This window comes from Ambystoma mexicanum, chromosome 10 (assembly GCF_040938575.1).
Source record: "Ambystoma mexicanum isolate Mex_15411 chromosome 10, UKY_AmexF1_1, whole genome shotgun sequence".
NCBI lineage: Eukaryota > Metazoa > Chordata > Amphibia > Caudata > Ambystomatidae > Ambystoma > Ambystoma mexicanum.
Genome location: NC_090932.1, coordinates 55,543,993 through 55,562,284, shown reverse-complemented (window position 1 = coordinate 55,562,284; position 18,292 = coordinate 55,543,993). Strand labels below are relative to the sequence as shown.

Genomic DNA, 18,292 nt, shown 5'->3' with positions numbered 1-18,292 from the left:
TCGCGTGTGGAACTTCCCGCGCACCCCTGCAATCCACGTACCCGGCCATATCGCGTGTGGAACTTCCCGCGCACCCCTGGAATCCACGTAGCCGGCCATATCGCGTGTGGAACTTCCCGCGCACCCCTGCAATCCACGTACCCGGCCATATCGCGTGTGGAACTTCCCGCGCACCCCTGGAATCCACGTAGCCGGCCATATCGCGTGTGGAACTTCCCGCGCACCCCTGCAATCCACGTACCCGGCCATATCGCGTGTGGAACTTCCCGCGCACCCCTGCAATCCACGTACCCGGCCATATCGCGTGTGGAACTTCCCGCGCACCCCTGGAATCCACGTAGCCGGCCATATCGCGTGTGGAACTTCCCGCGCACCCCTGCAATCCACGTACCCGGCCATATCGCGTGTGGAACTTCCCGCGCACCCCTGGAATCCACGTAGCCGGCCATATCGCGTGTGGAACTTCCCGCGCACCCCTGCAATCCACGTACCCGGCCATATCGCGTGTGGAACTTCCCGCGCACCCCTGTAATCCACGTACCCTGCCATATCGCGTGTGGAACTTCCCGCGCACCCCTGAAATCCACGTACCCGGCCATATCGCGTGTGCAACTTACCGCGCACCCCGGTATGCACGCACACGTTTATTTTTTCTCTCTGCGCGTGTCTGTGTTTGTGGGTACCCCTTTGTACGTCATTTGTCCTGGAGGGCCACAGTATTGGACATTGATCATGTCTGTATATAGGTGCTATTTGTTGGCGCACCTTTTAGCGCACATTTCTTGCAGGCGCAGAGACGCTACCGCCTGCTTTCTTGTGGCGGTCGTGTTTGTGCCTGTTTGTGCCTGTGCGCTGCTTTGAGCGTGCGCTTTTTTGCCCTATTCTATTCCATGAATACGTGTTGTATGCGAGCGTGTGGGCGTTCCGCGCACTTGCCTCCTAAACTTTCCCCGTGCCGCCCACATTCTTCCCCATTCCGAGTGTTGTGCCCCATTTTATTCCCCATTCCGAGTGTCCCGCCCTGTGTCCCGCCTACTTTAGAGCTGTGCGCTGCGCTCGGAGTGATGGCGCAGTGGCCGTGGCGCACGACGTTGGTTGACCTGTGCGCCGGCCTGCGCCGCGCGTTTTTTCCGCGCACGTCCTCTGCTTTTCTTGCGCAGGGACTTCCATGAATCGACGTGCGCTGGTTTCCCTGCGCTTTGCGCTGATTTTAGGCGCAGCGCACGTATTGGCCCCTCTGCGCCGGGATTTTCGGCGCACATTTATTCCATGAATCGGCCTGTGAATATTTTGATTCCAATCTCAAATTTACTGGCAATCTATTCCATTTGCCAGCTACAACAATAGGGAAGGCTTTCCCCAGACCATTTGAGCATTCATGAGGTGCGATGGATACCGTACCCTGAGTGGCTGATCTTAACACTCGGCTTGGCAAGTAAAGATTGATCTTGGACTTTAGGTAAGCCGGCACCTTTCCGTAGATACATTTATGTATCAACGTGAGAGCCTTGAATTGTACTCTATCCTCCACTCTCAACCAATGAAGTTCTCTTCTGGCACTACTGATGTGTTCGTTTTTTGAATTTTTGTTTGATTATCTAAACCGCATTGTTCTGAATGTGTTGGTATCTGTCAACGCATTGTTTGTTGGCTCCCAGTAAAAGTGTATTGCCGTAATCCAGACGTGACAAGATAGTTGCTCTAGCTATTTTGGTGCAGTTATCTTCACTCAAGCAGGGTTTGATAGCTTTCAACATTTGGAGGTGGTAGGAGCAGTTTTTACTAATGTAAAGAGCTTGCACGTCGGCGCTCATAGAGGCTTCCAGTATCATCCTGAGGGATTTTACCTTACTCAATACCTGGATCTGAGTATCCTTAATCAGGAAGGACTCATAATTTGAAGTAAGTTTGGCCCTGGCTTGATGTGAACCGAATACCATAAGCTCGGTTTTCTTGCTATTTAAACACATCCAGTTATGGTCCATCCAGGATTCTACTGTGTTGTATAGGGGTGGAAGTGCAGCAACCATTTCCCAATTCTGGCCGACGGGGAAGACCCCTTGAATATGGGCAGTAGCGGCTTGTGATCAGTGTATGCCTTGAACATTCGCTCATATAGGTAAAGGTGGAAATGTCTGCAACCCCGTAGGACTGCAATGGCCCCCTTCTCTATGTGTGAGGGTCACTGTTCCGTTGGTCAGAACTCGTGATGCATACGCGATTGGCCTGATCTCTCCAGTGTGCGACGGCTGGACCATGATGGCTCCCAGTCCGACAGGCTGGTGTCCACATATAGTTCTGTTTGTAGTGTGGCATCATAGTACGGATGGTAGTGTCTGCCGACAGTGAGGTCTTAACTTGTTCGAAGGCGTATTGACAGCGGGTGTTCCAGTCCCACTTGGTGTTAGCCTTCGTCAGTTCCCTCAATGGTTCCGAAATTGTTGCCCGATTCGGGATAAACCTGCTGCAGTACGTTGCCATGCCTAGGAAGCTGCTCACCTCCATCGGTGTGGTGGGAGGAGAGGCTCCTTTGATATCTGCCACCTTGAGAGGGTCAGCGGACATGTCATTGCTGTTGTATATGTATTCAAAAAAGTAATTTCTTCCTTCAGGAATTCACACTTTTCTCTGTGGATGGTGAGTCCAGCTGTTTCCAGTCTTTCGAGTGCCATTTCCAGCCTGCGTAGGTGTTCCTCTTTGTTGCTGTCATCGCTGACGTTTGGTACTCCAGGTATCCCTTGGATGACTTCTTGGATTTCTTGCTGGAATACTTCTGCTGCACAGGATATTCCGAAGCTCAATCCTAGGCCTAGGTATGTCGTAAACATTGTGATTCATTTTAAAGTTTGTTTATTGGCATTTTCAAAGATACAGTATAATTATTACAGTAAATTCCAACAGTAAAGGAAATGATACAATCAAGTCTCTGCTGTTTGTGCAGCCAGTCAGAAAGGTCAATAGAACTGATTAACAAAACAACAAACAAACATTCCATACAAATTAGGTTGTTCACTAGTCAGAAGTGGGGTGGTCTGTTAGTTCAGGGCTTGTGGTAGAGTTGTTGGTATTAGTTTTTTACAAAAGACGTATTAGCCAGTAGTGTAGCTTTGGGGCGCAAAGGCCATGCCCACCTTGTTATTTATTGAACTTTACAGCAAGTCTGAAAACGTTGTGATATATCTTGAATCACGGTCTAGCTTCAGCTGGTGATATCCAGCATTGATGTCTAGTATTGCGAAGAACAGGGATCCTGTGAGGTCTGCCACAATTGCATCCAAAGTGGGGGTGCATTAGGTAGGTGCATGTCAATGCAGATTCACACTTTCCCAGGTTGTTTTGGCTTTTTAGTGACAATCCTGGGGGCCACCCATGGCGTTGGGCCCGATACTGATTCTTTGATGTCTGCATTCTCCAGTTTGCGTAACTCCTTGTCAACTAGATCTTGCATGTGGAACAGTGTCCTTCTGTGTTGCACTGCTTTGGGTTGCACTGTGGCGTCAATGCTTAAGTTGATAAGTTTACCTTTCAGGCACCCTCTGCCCTGTAGAAGCCCGGGGTGTTTTGTGAGTAAATCATTGATGTCTGTGGAGTCGGAGATGTTGCAGATACATTTGATTAGTCCCAATTCTTCTACTGGCTCCCACCTGCATAGGCACTCATTGCCTGCATTCACGACATATACTTTAGACCTGATTACTTTTTCCCCTCTGCTCAGCATTGTTTGGAATCGTCCTACAACTGGTCACAGTGTTTTGCACCCATATGCGAACAACAGAGTGTCTGTGCATTGGAGTTCCGGCTGTGGTTGCATCCGCTTAAATTTTAAAACTGGCATTACATTTACAGATGCACTGGTATCAATCGTCATCACGGTTTCCTGACCTTGTATTTGTATGAGGCACTTTGGTCTCCTCTTTTTCTTGGATGTATTGCTGCCGTGTTCTAAGGCCGAAATAAGGTGAATCTTGCCTTTCTTCTTTGCGCGTCCTGTCTCAACTGCTGCTGCTACACCGCTGTGTTCATCCCTCGATTCATCTGTGGTGGAGTTGTCGCCACTAGCCGTGTGTCCACTTGTTTCTTCTTCTTGCTGTATGATTTTCGGTGGTTGAGGTTGAGCTGTTTGAGATTGAGCACGTTGCAGTGGTCCTGACGATCGACATAAGAGTGGGTAGTGATCGCGGCGTCTGCATGCGCCGCACGTGGTGCCCTGGGTGGGGCAGTTTCTCTTTCCATGGCGTGCACCTCCATAACACCCACATTCGTTAGGTCCAGGTATCCTTGGTTGTCATCGAGGGGTTGTGTGGGATTCATTCTTCTAGTCTTTGGCCGCTGTGCGATTGGTAATTTGTGCCACTGTGGTTGGCGGGGCAAGTTGTAGCTTCTGCAGTGTGGTGCCCATCTGAGCTGCTCTGGTGTGCGACAGTTCCCTATGGCGTCCATATTCAAGTATTCCTGGTAGGGAAGTCCCCTTCTCGCAAAGTAGTATCTGTCGCAGTTTTTCAAGGTTTATGCCATTTATGATTTGTGCCTGATTTCCTTCTCTATGTCGTCAAATTCACAGGATAACACCAATAGCCAAAGCCTAGTGTGGTAGGCGTTGAGGGTTTCCTCCTCTGTCTGGATCGTGGTGCAGAAGTTGAATGTCTCGTAGTCGGCATATAGTTGTGGCATAAAATGCGCCGTGAGCACGTCTTTAGCAGACTGGTATGCAGCCGTGCCATCCCTTACAGCCAGGGAGTTGAAAATGTGTAAAACCTCATCCCCGACAAGCAGTAGTAGATGAGACCTCATCTTCCTTAGTGTCCTTAGGTCCTTATATTCCAATGCCATTTCAAATTTCTGTATCCAGATCCTCCATCTCGGTCCCACTGATGAGGGGTCCGTGTAGGGATCGGACTGTCCCAGTGCTGCTGTGGCACCGCCATGACTTTGTGGTGTCGGGGCAAGCGAGGCCAGTGATGCCGCTATCCTCGATGGGGTGCCTAATCAGGGCAGTGCGCAACCGGTGTGCATGTATTCTTATATGAATATCCCATGGTATGGTGTTCCTCTGCGCTAGATGGGGCCATTGCCTCTCACCTGGTAGGTAGCTGTGGTAGTGCTGTGTGCCAGGGGTGAGTTCCTGTCTTGGACGATGTGTTCCAGCTTGACTGTGGTGGTTTTCAATGTTCAAAACAGGTTGATGCACTTGCCTGCATGTGTTCCTGCCATTGGAACGCTGCACGACACAGTGTTTTAAAAAAAATGTGCATAATGTCTTTCTCACACAGAGAAAACTGTGCTTGCGTGTGTGGTTCAAGTCGTGCCTCGTCGCCAGTGTTGTATCCTACTGTAGGGCCCCCCCTGAGTGTGTGAGACTGTGCTGCACCATAGCGGTATGCTGCGGGCCTGGTCACGCAGTGTTCATAAGACACGTCATGGCAGTTTTGCATTCAGCCCTGAATTGAATGGGCTTCCGGCTTTCCGGGTTCATTAATAACACATTGCGTCCCGCCGTACATAGTGATGTCACGTACAAAACACCCAGATGTACAGAAGTCCTTTTTTGATGTTAATTAACACCACAGCAGAAACTCGAGTGACGCGCCACGTCAGAACTGAGAGATGCCGTGGGCCTTACATTACATCATAAGAGGAAAGAAGGTAGAATAAACATTGCATAAAATGTCAGAAGATAGAAACGGAGAGCCCCTAATTGACCTACTGCTCCATTGAGCTTTGTTTCGCTCTGCACAGTTGCAGATCCCCCACTCACAACCAACCTAGGAAATGGGATAACGCGGAGAATGATCATGTAAATCAGGATCAGAAAGTAACCTATTAGAGATACATTTTAATCCACAGGTAAGCCAACATAAAAAAAACAAAACATATAGAGCTCCTATATCTTTAAAATAGTAAACATACTGTTATCGTTAAAACAGGGGTGAACAAACAAGCAATTGTACAAAAACGTATGCATTTGGAAAACGACCTACAGTGGTAAGGGAGCACCTGGTGAGATAAGGGAGGTCAGACTGGCAATCCTTTGAATACTGAAGAGGGTAACTAAATGTATCCTGATAGGTTATGGGAGTGAATGCTGTAACATAATGAAGAGAAAGGTGCCACATTAGAAGGGAAGCCGAATCGGACTCGATACAGGTAATTCCTGTATTTCTAGTTATTAAGCGAGAATGCACTGTTCCTCATAGAAAGAATATTCTACAGCCCTTGCTACATTGCTACATTGGTTCTCTCTTTCAGAGGAAGGTCCTCCTGCACCAAAGTTCATCATAAGGACAAAGAACAATAGTTACATCTTCACCATACAAAAGAAGAAATCAGTGAGTGAGTGACAATAACTAGCTTCTGAAGAGTCTAGGTCACTGACGAGAACCTGAATTGATATATTTGTAACAATGGATTGCGATAAAGAATTTTGAGTCACACAGTGGTTAGGTCACGCACTTTATAGTGCTGGTGACGTATAATATTTTTAACATTCTGTACTTTTGTATTGAAACATATGAATAAAAGGATTTTAATATGTTTAAAATTAGAAGGATCTCCTCTTTTGGAAAGAGACAATTATTATACGTAAGCCTTATTGTATTCCTGGTAAAGTAGCCATTTTCTGCATGCCACCGCCATGTAGAATGTAACACAAGTAGCATTAGAGTTAGTTTGCTATATTGTAAGGAGATAGTTGCTACATAATAGGGGGGGGCTAGGTTGCGGAATACAGGCAGTGGGAATGTAGTAAATTGTGATATGCACAGTTAGGTAGGGTATACATATACAAAACAGTATTATAAGTGACAAGAGAAATGCCATTTTGCTTTGTAAAGCTCTGCAGAGTTCATAGTTAAGAAAGCACAGCATTGCAGTTTAAATAGTGTGAGAAACCTGAGGGTATTCTCACTCTTACTCCCCCTGGATCCTCTACTCAGGTGGCCAGGGAAAGGCCATCGGTCTTGGAACCCGACCCTGGAGGTGGTGAAGAGAGGGAGGATCACCTGGGTGGAGGGTCCTCTGGGATTGGGGTGCCCGCAGGTGAGACATGGTATCTCCCTTTTGCTATTGAAGATCAGCCTAACCCTTCCCCAACCTTTATGGGCTATTGTAGGACCTCTCCCCTCATTTAACCACTTTGTCCCTTTGATAGTACTGAGACGAGGAAGAGGCGACTAAGAGTAATGAACACTAAAACCTAATTTCACCACTTTGGTACTGGGATGAAGAAGATGCCTGCAGAGTACTTGCAAGGCCAGGCATGAACCTTTAATGACAGTCAGCAAACCTAATTGAAAGTCCACACCTGCGACCTGTCAAAGGGTTGCAGGTGTATAAAGGGAGACCAAAAGTGCAGCAGACAGAGCAACAGGGAGGCCTGTGTGGCAGAAACCAGCACGGGTCCCGTGTCGTGACGAGGCAGACGTGGTGGGACCTGAGAGGAAGCCAGGACACTGGTTGGTGTCCCAGAGACCCCATGGAAGCAAGGGCAAGTCGGGCTGTTGAGCTGCCACAGGTGGGAGCCTCCGCGTTGGAGAGAAAGAGAGCAGCTGAAGCTGCGACCAACGAAGGAAGAAGAAAGGACACTGTCTGCGTTTGTGCCGGAGCAGCAGAGCCGCCAGCGTGTGGATGACTGCCTTCGGAATGCGAGCAGGGCTCACTGAGGCCGGTCTTTCATCCAGAGAAGCAGAAGAGGAGAAGCAGAGCCCCAGAGAGGAACGCCAGGACCGGTGAGTGTCGGGGAAAGTCACTCTGCCCCAATGCTCTCTTAGTGGGCTATGCATAGGCAATTAAGTGCAGCATGTATTCATTGAATACCGAACTGAACGAGGCTTTGAACCAAGGCTAATACCGTTATTGAAAAAACAAAGCTGAACTATGTATATTGATGTTTATTGAATGCTGAAATGAGTGAAACTTTGAAACAAATATGAATCACATATATCGAACTGTATGAAAACCTTGAAACTGAGCTAAAGTAAGCTTAATTCATACAACAGTGAATAAAATGTTATGGGCCAAGCTAACGACGGCTGACCACCAAAAAGGAAAGTGCCCATTTATAAGCAACTTACTGAAAAGAGCGCAACTGTGAAAGAAATACAATAGAACGGTGGGACGTGAGAAAGACCACCACAAAGTGAATTTTTATGAATGAAAACAGTGCGGAAAGGCCAAATACTGACAAGAAGTGTGTAACATCTGGTGGCAAAGCCAACAGGCTACCCAGGAGAAACCAAGAGTGTATGAAAGTGCACACAGAACCAAGAGGCCGACAAAGGGAAACAAGTGGGGGGTTCCTGGTTGCGCGATCTGTGATAGGTGGACTGTGTGGTCTGACAACTACACCCAGACCAATGAGCCCTAAATGCTGAAAGTCAAAGCCACTTTGAAATAAACCAAGAAGGAGCACTGTGAGTGAGCTGAGAAAGCACATTAGAAGGAGGGTCAAGTTGACCTAGTTTTGTGTTGAACTTTGAAAGATTGAAATCCATGCAAGTTGCTACATTGAAATCTTGGGGAAGGGTACCCTGAGATTTGATGAACTGCAAATTCTGTCTTGAGGACAGAGCCTCAAGACCCCTCTTTTTTGTGATCTGTGTTGCATAGAACTTGGGGAAGGGAACCCTGAGGATTGCGTGGAACAGTATCGCCTTGAATTGACAAAAGGTAATCTTGAGACTTCTGTGGAACTTTCTTGAACTTGGGAAGGAAAGCTGAAGAGAAAGCTAAGAGCTGTAAGAAGCTCAGAACCTTGTGTTGATCACTATTTTTTTTATGATTGATATCCCCACGCATTGTTTAGCTTTAGTTGTGTGGGCAACTATAGGTTTTGGGCAAAGACAGGATTTTGAGTTGAACTCTTTGACTCAGACTTTCCTTAGTTTCGTTCCTGTACGGAAATCCCACCTTAGCTTATGGCAAGTTAGGCTTTACACCATCCTGACATTTAAGTTAATAAATATCTTTTGTTTGAACTTTGAGTCTGTTGTCTGTGTCTTGCTTCGTGATGCCTTCACAATCGCTTAATGGGATTTTTGTTGGTACACGATAATTGGAACTGCAGGAATGGTCCTTTCCCATGCTTCCAGTTTAGATGAGCAACAATGTAGTTAGTTTTGCTGTTAGCAGTCAGAAACATATGAAGTTTAATTGCCAGGTGCACGCAGTAACATTGCCAATAACACACTAGAAGAATAGATCCAGAGTGCCCAAAATGGTGAAAGCAGTTCAACGCACGACCAGAGAACACATTGACAGGATGAATAAATTGAAGCTAAAAGGTCTCATACACCGGCCTCACACTACACTGAATAAGTTACACACGTCATGACCCAATTAGATCAAACACCTGCAAGCAGCAGTATGTATCAGAAGGAGTATGGGATGCGCTGTCCAAGGTTGAGCAAACGGTCTGGACGGTTGGGGCCCGGCGTGGGACGATGAAATGGGAGTGAGTTTGATAGTTCTTTGGCCAGGACAACATTTCATTCACTCCTTTCCCACCAGAAGCTAATTGGGCTGTTGTGGATACGTGTAACACCCAAGGCCACATTAGTAAGAGACACCAGTATTTTACCGTTGTCAGCAAGTTGTGGTGCCAACCAATCAGAGCACGGTCCGATGATGTCCGGGACATGACGTCTCGCTTAGTGGGAGAGACTCTGGGCGGACTAAATATAATGATTGACCAATTGAAAGGAGAAAAGTACATAACGTATATGTGACTTTATTTTAACACCCAATGCCAACTTGTAATTTGTTTTATGAATATGACGTTCTAATGTGTTTAGTTTATAACCCCTGGGCTACCAGAAAGTAATTGAGATCATCTTTGGACTTTCTACTGGCCAAGTGTATCAAGAAAGCTGGTTTCTTCGTGCACCTTTGTTTGCTCCCTTATTTTGGTTGGTGTGGATTTTTGGGACCGTGTTTACAGCTTGGTCCAGGACCATAGGCTGAAATTAAGGCTAGGAGCACCCAGGAGCAGCAGGCAATCCCAACCCTGCCACAATTACCAGACACAGGTGCAGACACTTACTAAGAACAAAATCCAGTGAGAGCAACATAAAAACTAGATTGCCAGTCAGCAACGGCAGGTTGGAGGAGCAGGAGGCTCGGGTTTAGCAGTAGCTGGAGACTGGAAACAGTTGGAGAAAGTAGAGACTGAAGAGTCAGAGCAGCTTGGAGAGGGGATAGTAGTGAAGAGCAGAAGGAGATGCTGAGAGATAAAAGATTAAGGGAGGAAGTGGTAAATCAAGAATATGGTGGGAGGTGGCACCATTAGGAGGAGAGGGTGGTAGCTAGGATGAGCTAGTATGACCAAGGCGGCAGAAGAAGGTGGCCATTTATGGCGCAAAAGTGATACAGAGGCGGTGGAGGTGGAAACATCAAGTGTGAAAGGTGATACAGAGCGGGTGGAGGTGGTAGCGGAAGGAGGAGTAGGTCGTACCACAGAGGGGATGATGCCAAGGCGATAAGGTGGCAATTTGGAGGCGATAACATCAGGAGGTGAAAGCAGTAAAGAGGAGGTAATGGCGTTGAGAGGAAAAGGACCCGGAAACATCTGGAAGTGAAGGTGATAGAAGCATGGAGATGGTGGGAACATGAAGTGGTGAACGCAGGAGTGAGGAGAAGGAGGTAAACAGTTTCATAGACAGATTCTGGTGGACCTGTTCGGCCATAGGCAGGACCACATTATTGGAGGAGGAATGAGAGTAGGCTAGGGAGATTATGATAAGATCAGAAAGATAATGGGCGAAGAAGCAAGAGGGACCTCAGTTAAGGTAGAACTCGAGAGATGTTTCTCAAACTCTCCTTGCCGGCTGCTTGCCAATTGAACTCAATGCAACCTAATGGGATGAACGCAGATTGGGATTTAAGTTGTTTTCTATAAAAGAACTCAGAAACACCAATCGGATAGCTAGAATCTAAACAGCTCCCCACGTGTAAAATTGTATTTGTAAAAAATCGGGCTGGTACAAAACAAATGAATATGAAATAAATAAAAATTATCTTTGGGTGCTTTACAATGAGCCAAGCAACATTGAAAACAACAAACATCATGTTTAGCAACATCCCTAGACGTCTGTAGCGACGATCTAGATGCAACTATCACACCACAGGAACTCAAACTACAGTTATCGAAACTATTCCAAGATGGTGGCCATGTAATCACGGAAAACCAGTCAGTTGACAGCCTGGTAGAAAGCAAGAAGGGACTCCATCCAGGGATTTCTAAGTAATACAATCAAGGCAACGACAGAGCCACCTTACGGAGACACTCATGCTGTGAATGGGACAGGAGAGCGCGGACCAAGTGAAGGAGAAAAATCAAAATCGTGAACGGCACGAGACATCAACACGAGAGGCTTGCGGCAGTGCTGAGCTAACCACAACGAGCTCGCACGTACGGCAAGCCAAAGAAAATAGCCGACAGCAGTCCGTACAGTCAGGTGAGACAACGGGGACAACATATAAAAGTCAAGCATGAAAAAAAAAAACGCTGAATTAGGGTTGGGTGACTGGGGCACAGCGCTATGATGTAGCGACTGTTCCCAGCACCAAACCCGCACATAAACACTCAAAATTCATGTAGAACAAACCACGTCATATTTATTCTTTACAGATCAGGCGTAATACTCAAGATAAACACAAGAGAGGATGAATAACACGATACTGGAATGAAAGTTACAAGTATTAGAGACTGACAGATGGGAGAGATCCACAGTATTACAGGTACATAGGTCTACTTGGTCAAAAGTAATTGTGAAGCTATATGGAACATGAACTGAGGGTCTAAATAGAAATATATATTTAACTTGCAGATACATCAGATTGAAGTATAGAATCTGGACGCACCTGATGAAGGGCTAAGAGAGAGACCAAAACGCGTTGTGCATCAACGGAAAGATAAGAGACTATTTGATCAATAGTCCCTTTATTTCATTTGAGAACTATGGACTTTAAATTGAAAAGATTAACAAGAAAAAGAGTGTTAAAGGGACATTAGAAACACTTTCGTTTTGAAAAAATCTTTTTGAAAATACGGATATATTGTTTGGTTTATTGAATATTGTTTGAAACACGAGACTGCATGTAACATTTTTGTTGAAATATTGGTATTTTTTGAATTACTAACAAATTTGAATAGAGAAACTACCCAGACAGCCAAGGTTGATTGTTTTTGGTTAAGAATAAAATGTGAAATCAAAAATTGCATTAAGTTGTGTTGTGCATGTCCATGCCTAAAAGTGTGCACAGAGTATGATCATTTTTGCTGAAGTGATCTCTCAAACCATTGTTTATTCTGATTCTGTAGCCCAGAATCAAACTCTGTTTAGCACCTAAGTTTGTATTTAATTCTAATAAGTACGCATTTTGAGTTTATATCAAGGTTCATTGAATTAAGGAGTGCTCCTCTACACCTAAATTCCATAACCACCACTTACCTGAGCACACATATCATGCATTTTGTACGTGGTTACATATATCATCTGTATAATTCCTTTTGGGCATGATATAATTCAATTTGTTATCACAGTGATACAGTGTCACGCCAGTTATTGGTCTGATTCGCTATCACAGTGACTCAAAGATAATCCTTTGATTGGTCCGATTCACTGTCTGATTGTTACTCTGTTAGTACAGTGATTTTCTGATTTGCTATCAGAGTGATACAGTATTACTCCAATAATTGGTCTGACTGGCTATTTCTGCAGCTATTGATGCAGCCAAACAGCATTACTGTACTTTACATTTTCTTTATCCTTTACTGTCTGCCTATTTTATTTGCCAATACTTCATATAGGGAACTGGTACAGGACCCCACACCAAGGCTCCAAGAAATAGCTAGTCTTATGAAACATGCGATGGAAGAGGGTTGGATAGATCCGGAGGAGAAAGACTTTTTAGTCAATACACATCCCGCCACCCCGGCTTTCTATATCATACCCAAAATTCACAAAAATGATAAAACACCACCGGGTAGACCAATCGTAGCGGCCATTAATTCAATCCTTGAGCCCCTTTCTATTTATTCTGATTGGTTTCTCAGACCCTTTTTGTCTCAAATGACATTGTATGTAAAAGACACCACCAGCATGCTCAAGACATTAGAAATGTTTCATTTAAATCCATTGGACATCTTGGTTACCTTGGATGTGGTTAGTCTGTATACAAGTATCCCACAAAACGACTCTTTAAGAGTGATGGCGAAGTATTTAGACAGACGCACTAGAACACTTGATAGCGTCCCTACGGCATTTATTTTAGAATGCATGAGACTAGCCCTCACAGAAAATGTCTTTCTATATAATGGTCGGTACTACAACCAACTTAAAGGCACAAGCATGGGAGCAACTTTTGCCCCAGATTTGGCTAACTTATATATGGACGACCTGGAACAACATTCCATTTTTGATCCATCAAATCCTTTCTCCAAATCAATCATAACATGGCTACGATATATAGATGATGTCTATATGATATGGAGAGATACACCAGACAATTTGGCACTTTTTCATAAATGGTTGAATATTCAAAACCCTAACATACAGTTCACCATTCATACAGATCTACATACCATTCCATTTCTGGACCTCCAAATACAAAAAACAAATACAGGAGACATAGCAACTAGCCTCTACAGAAAACCGACAGATAAAAACACGTTGCTTAATTATCACAGCTTTCACCCCTTGGGCCTGAAAGAAGGCTTGCCATATGGGCAATTTCTGCGCGTTCGCAGGAACTGTACACAAGTAGAGATGTACAAACAGCATGGAAAATCCTTAAAAAGAAGGCTACAAGATAGAGGGTATCCTAAAAAAACTGTTCATCAGGCATATAAAAGAGCACTACACATGAATAGAACTACATGCCTAGAACCGATTCAACGGAATAAAGAAGACAAAATAACATGTGTAAGTACATACAGCCCTATCAGTAGCCATCTCACGAAAATCATCAAAAGACACTGGCATATGATCAAAACGGAAGACTTTAATCCTTTAATGCCACGTTTTGCATTCAAAAGGCAACGCAATATAAAAGACTTTCTAGTCCATACATACCCGAGACTTTCAAGGGCAATCACCACCCAAACCCAATTGTGGGGCTTACCACCGGTGGTAGGTCATCATCGTTGTGGCAATTGTTCTGTATGCGCACAGACTATGACAATGAAAAGTATTCTATTATGTAACACCACAATACAGTTGAAGACTTTTACTAACTGCCTCACCAAATGGGCGGTATATGCCATTAAATGCCCATGTGATTTAGTTTATATAGGTAAAACCAAACGACAGATACGCCAAAGAATCTGCGAACACAAATCCTGCATTCGAAATAAAATGGACAACAAACCCCTGGTGGCTCATTATATTCATAAACAGCACAAATACACAGAATTACTTTGGTGTGTGATCCAAGTGATCCAACCATCCCCCAGGGGCGGCAACATGGACCTCAATCTGACCAGATGTGAGCAGAAATGGATATACAACCTTGACACTGTGAAACATGGCCTCAACATCGCCATAGAATGGAACACACTTCTTTAAGAATGAGCGTAGATATGCTGTTCGTTTGAACTAACAGATATGGAAATAGCACTCCACAGTATCATCACACCGCACCAACAGTGCTGAGGGTGAGATACCTAACAGAAACAGGTAACAAGTACAATTTAGATCATTAACAAGCACGATTTAAGAGTGTGCTTTTTTGCTGTGCCATTGTAGAAAACAAAACTGACCAATTAGCCACCGAGGTTGAGGATGTATCACCATAGCTATATATAGTGATAGTCATAAAAGGGTTCGCGTAACTCACATTAGCGTACATTTTAAAAATAAGGCACATTCAAGCAAAGCCAGTTTCGTAAAACGCACACAAGTGTAATAAAAGAACAAAAATAAACGAATTCAGGTCATTTTTCGTTTTAAACTACCAGTCCCAACATCCTTAGGGCTTTCAGTAATACACCGGTTATCACGTGATGGCAACCCTGAATCGTGACTTTATTTAAATAAGACTTAGCTTCACTTTTGGTCTTGCTGTCCGCTGCCGGAGACAAGTTCTCTTCCCAGCGCAAGTTTTGCGGACTAAAAGGTAAAATAGGCTTGCGCCTTTAGAAACTTCAGCATAAAAACGTTAATCGTTTAGTTTCTTGTCTTTTGACTTTGCACGAGGAGAGACAGTCTGGGTGTGTAATCAGTTTAAAGGTTACACAAGGTTTAGATAACCTAGCAGGGGTGTCCTTTCCTTTATAAGACTGTTGTTCACAGCATCTCGGCTAGTGCAGAAGCGAACAAGGTTCAATAAAACATGACGAGATTGCAAATAGTTTAATGGTGTATTTAAATCTAACGGCGAAAAACCGAAGCGCTGTGGTATTTTAACAATGAGGCTTAAAACAGTAATAGTGAAACGTGACAAAATAGCGTGTTTCACAGCTCGAACAGAGCTCCAATTTATGAGCATTATTCTAACTGGCACATCACGCATTTATGTGCTCCCAGGCCCACTATGTTTCGTTTCCATTGCCACAGGAAATAAACCCATTCACGGCCTTTTGGTTCATACTAATCCATCAAAAGGAACTTGGCAGTATTCAACAATGGCATTAATGACCTTTCACGCACAAACAGCTGATGCCAAACTGTAAGTTATTATTTTTCCACTTATCATCTAAGAGTTATGAGATAAACATCGTTATATCTAAACAGTGGTTTTGAATCAACTACAGGTGCCATATCTAAACAGGTGTTTTAATTAACTGCAGGTGCCAACACCGCAGAGGTTAACTCAAGTTACCTTGGTGAGGAGGTTTGAGTATAACAAGCCCAGACAGCGAGACAATCGCAGTTCATTCAAGAAAGAATCCTAGTCACACAACTACAAGATGTGGACATGTAAGTGCATTTAATATATGTAGTCACTTTGAAAAATGTTCAAAAAAGTTAGATTATAGGGTTTCCCATCTGTTACGAAAACCTGAGTCTAGGGTAGCTTCACAGTTAGTGACACCCAATGTCTGATCATTCTCAATAGTCTAAACTGTATAACATGGACTTAGTGGGGTGAAGGCAGGTTTAGAATAACATAAAACTAGCCATCGCTCTTAAATTCAGTTAAAGTTGAGATACACAATTTGTTCTGTCTTTTTTAAACAAATGTTTTATAGTAGAGTTTTATATGAGATTAATACACGTACACTTATGTATGTATTTTTTTGCAGATGTGTGTGCGTACTAAAAGGGGAACAAGATTGATCAACCACAAAGCAATTGGTGTCCTGAAGATGGCCTTCTACTTATTCTAGTGACCACTGCTGACAAAAGTGGTATATTATAAGGGGCCGAAACATATGTCGACTGTGCAAGGAAAATCCAATGTTTTTTTCTCATGTCAAAAATGCATACTCAGACTGAAATGTTATGCCAACATAGATTTATATTCACTTTAGAACTCCCCTGTTAGATGAGATGAATGTAGAATGAGTGATATGATTGAGTATCAATTTAGAAATGTTTTTTAAGATGTTTTATAATCATTAAAGAGATAGAACTTTTGTTACAAGTTGCAGCGTTCAGTGCAATTTTTCTCTACCGGCGACTTCCTAACCAACGACACAGTTAGGAGGCCTTTAACTCTCACTTAAGATCCATATAAGACTAAAAGAGAGGGGTAGTCAATCTGTTTTTCATTTTTTCTCAATTATATGCCTTCCAGGGCCTATATCTTATGTTAATTGTACTTGAATTGTCTCTCTCTCTAGCTTCCGGTGCTCAGTCTGCGGCCGCAGGTGGGAGTCATCGAAAGTGCGTATAATATTCCACATCAAGCAAGCCAGCAGACGAGTCCAAGAGGGCCGGGTGACTATGAGGATCTTCAAGCAGGAATGCAAGAAGTGTCAAGGGGCTAGACTGGAGGAGCCTCAGTTCCTCATTGAGAACATAGATGTGACCCTGGAGCAGTTGGTCACAAGAATACGCAAGGTATGCTACAGAGAGGATGTGTCCGATAGACCGGTGCCCGCCTTCCTCACTAGTGGGCGGACAGGAGGGCCCCACGACAGTATGCACTGCGAGGCTTGCCGCCTGGGGCTCTGTGACCAGAGTCCTTCAGCCAAGAAGGACACTGCACCAATTATACAAATGGCATCAACTGTACCAGCCGTACGAACTGCGCCAGTCATACGAACTGCACCAGCCGTGCGAACTGCACCAACTGTGCAAACTACACCAGCTGTACGAACTGCTCAAAGTGTACGAACTACACCAAGGGTACGAACTGCAACAGATGTACGAATTGCACCAAATATACGATCTGCACCAGCCGTGCAAACTGCTCCAAGTGTGCCCAGAAGAATAACTTCCTATGACCAATGGGATGACTTGATGGAACGGGGGTATCCTCATCTGAGAGATGCAGACCTGCATACCGGGATACCTCATGAGCGTCGACTGAGAGACGAGCCAAAATACGCGATTAGAGGAGCAAATCACCCAAGCTACCGATCAGCTCAAGTGGAGGAGATCTGTTGCCAATGCGTCTTGCTCTGAATCTGTAGAGCACTTGGCATTTTGGATTAGTTTTTGGTGAAATAAGGGGTGTAAACCTGGCAATGTGGCACCCCTCAATCAGTTTTCAAAATACTTAGTTACTTAGAGACATGCTGATAGGTGTTAAAGGATAAAGATAACCTCCATTCCAGAGATAGCAATCCTTTACATTTTTCCCAAACTACAGAAAATAAATTTAGATTTTGAATTTCAAATATCACATCCTGTGCGTGTGTCATCTGCTTTTGTGAAGTAATCTACCATCTCTCACACTCAGAGGAAAAATATTTATATAAACGGTCTTTTTACTGTTTCTTGCTGGATGAATTGGTGAAATACGATGTGCGATGTGCATTTAGAGGCTGCAAGCCAGCACACACCGTGCCTCGCTTATTCTGAATGGCCCTGCTGAGTAATTGCAATGTGGCGGACCTGGAGGCTTACCTTGAGCTAGTTCGAAAGGTTCCCCCGAAAATGAATGGAAGGCAGGTCTCTTGGATGGCCTATGCGGATGTTCCCTTGTTATTGGATACAAACACTGATAGGCCTCCAACAATGTATCGCAGCCCTTCTCGCCTATGCACAAAAGAACTTTATGATTATAAATATTTCCAAAACCAATGTAATGTGCTTGGGTGACTCAAACATAAATAAAGGGAAACAGCCATTTAGCTGGAAGGCTCATGATTCTGTAATCCAAACAACAAAGGACTACACCTACCTGG

General features: G+C 44.4%; 1 protein-coding gene across 7 annotated transcripts in view; it reads left to right on the top strand.

The window, feature by feature from the left end:
- The window catches only part of LOC138491139 (receptor-transporting protein 3-like), a 49,870-nt gene extending 32,083 nt beyond the window's left edge, over positions 1-17,787 (top strand). Inside the window, exons 2-5 of one of the 7 annotated variants that reach the window (XR_011275966.1) lie at positions 15,552-15,663; positions 15,785-15,914; positions 16,241-16,345; positions 16,781-16,820. Coding sequence is in view for 2 of the 7 variants with exons in the window: in XM_069617482.1 (XP_069473583.1) it covers positions 2,613-2,813; positions 16,781-17,567 (988 nt within the window). In the remaining 5 variants the exon portion in view is untranslated. Of the gene's footprint in view, positions 1-2,612; positions 2,814-15,551; positions 15,664-15,784; positions 15,915-16,240; positions 16,582-16,780 lie in introns of those variants that run through there. The other 6 variants (XR_011275964.1, XR_011275963.1, XR_011275965.1 and 3 more) reach the window with 6 other exon arrangements.
- The last annotated feature ends 505 nt before the right edge of the window (positions 17,788-18,292 follow it).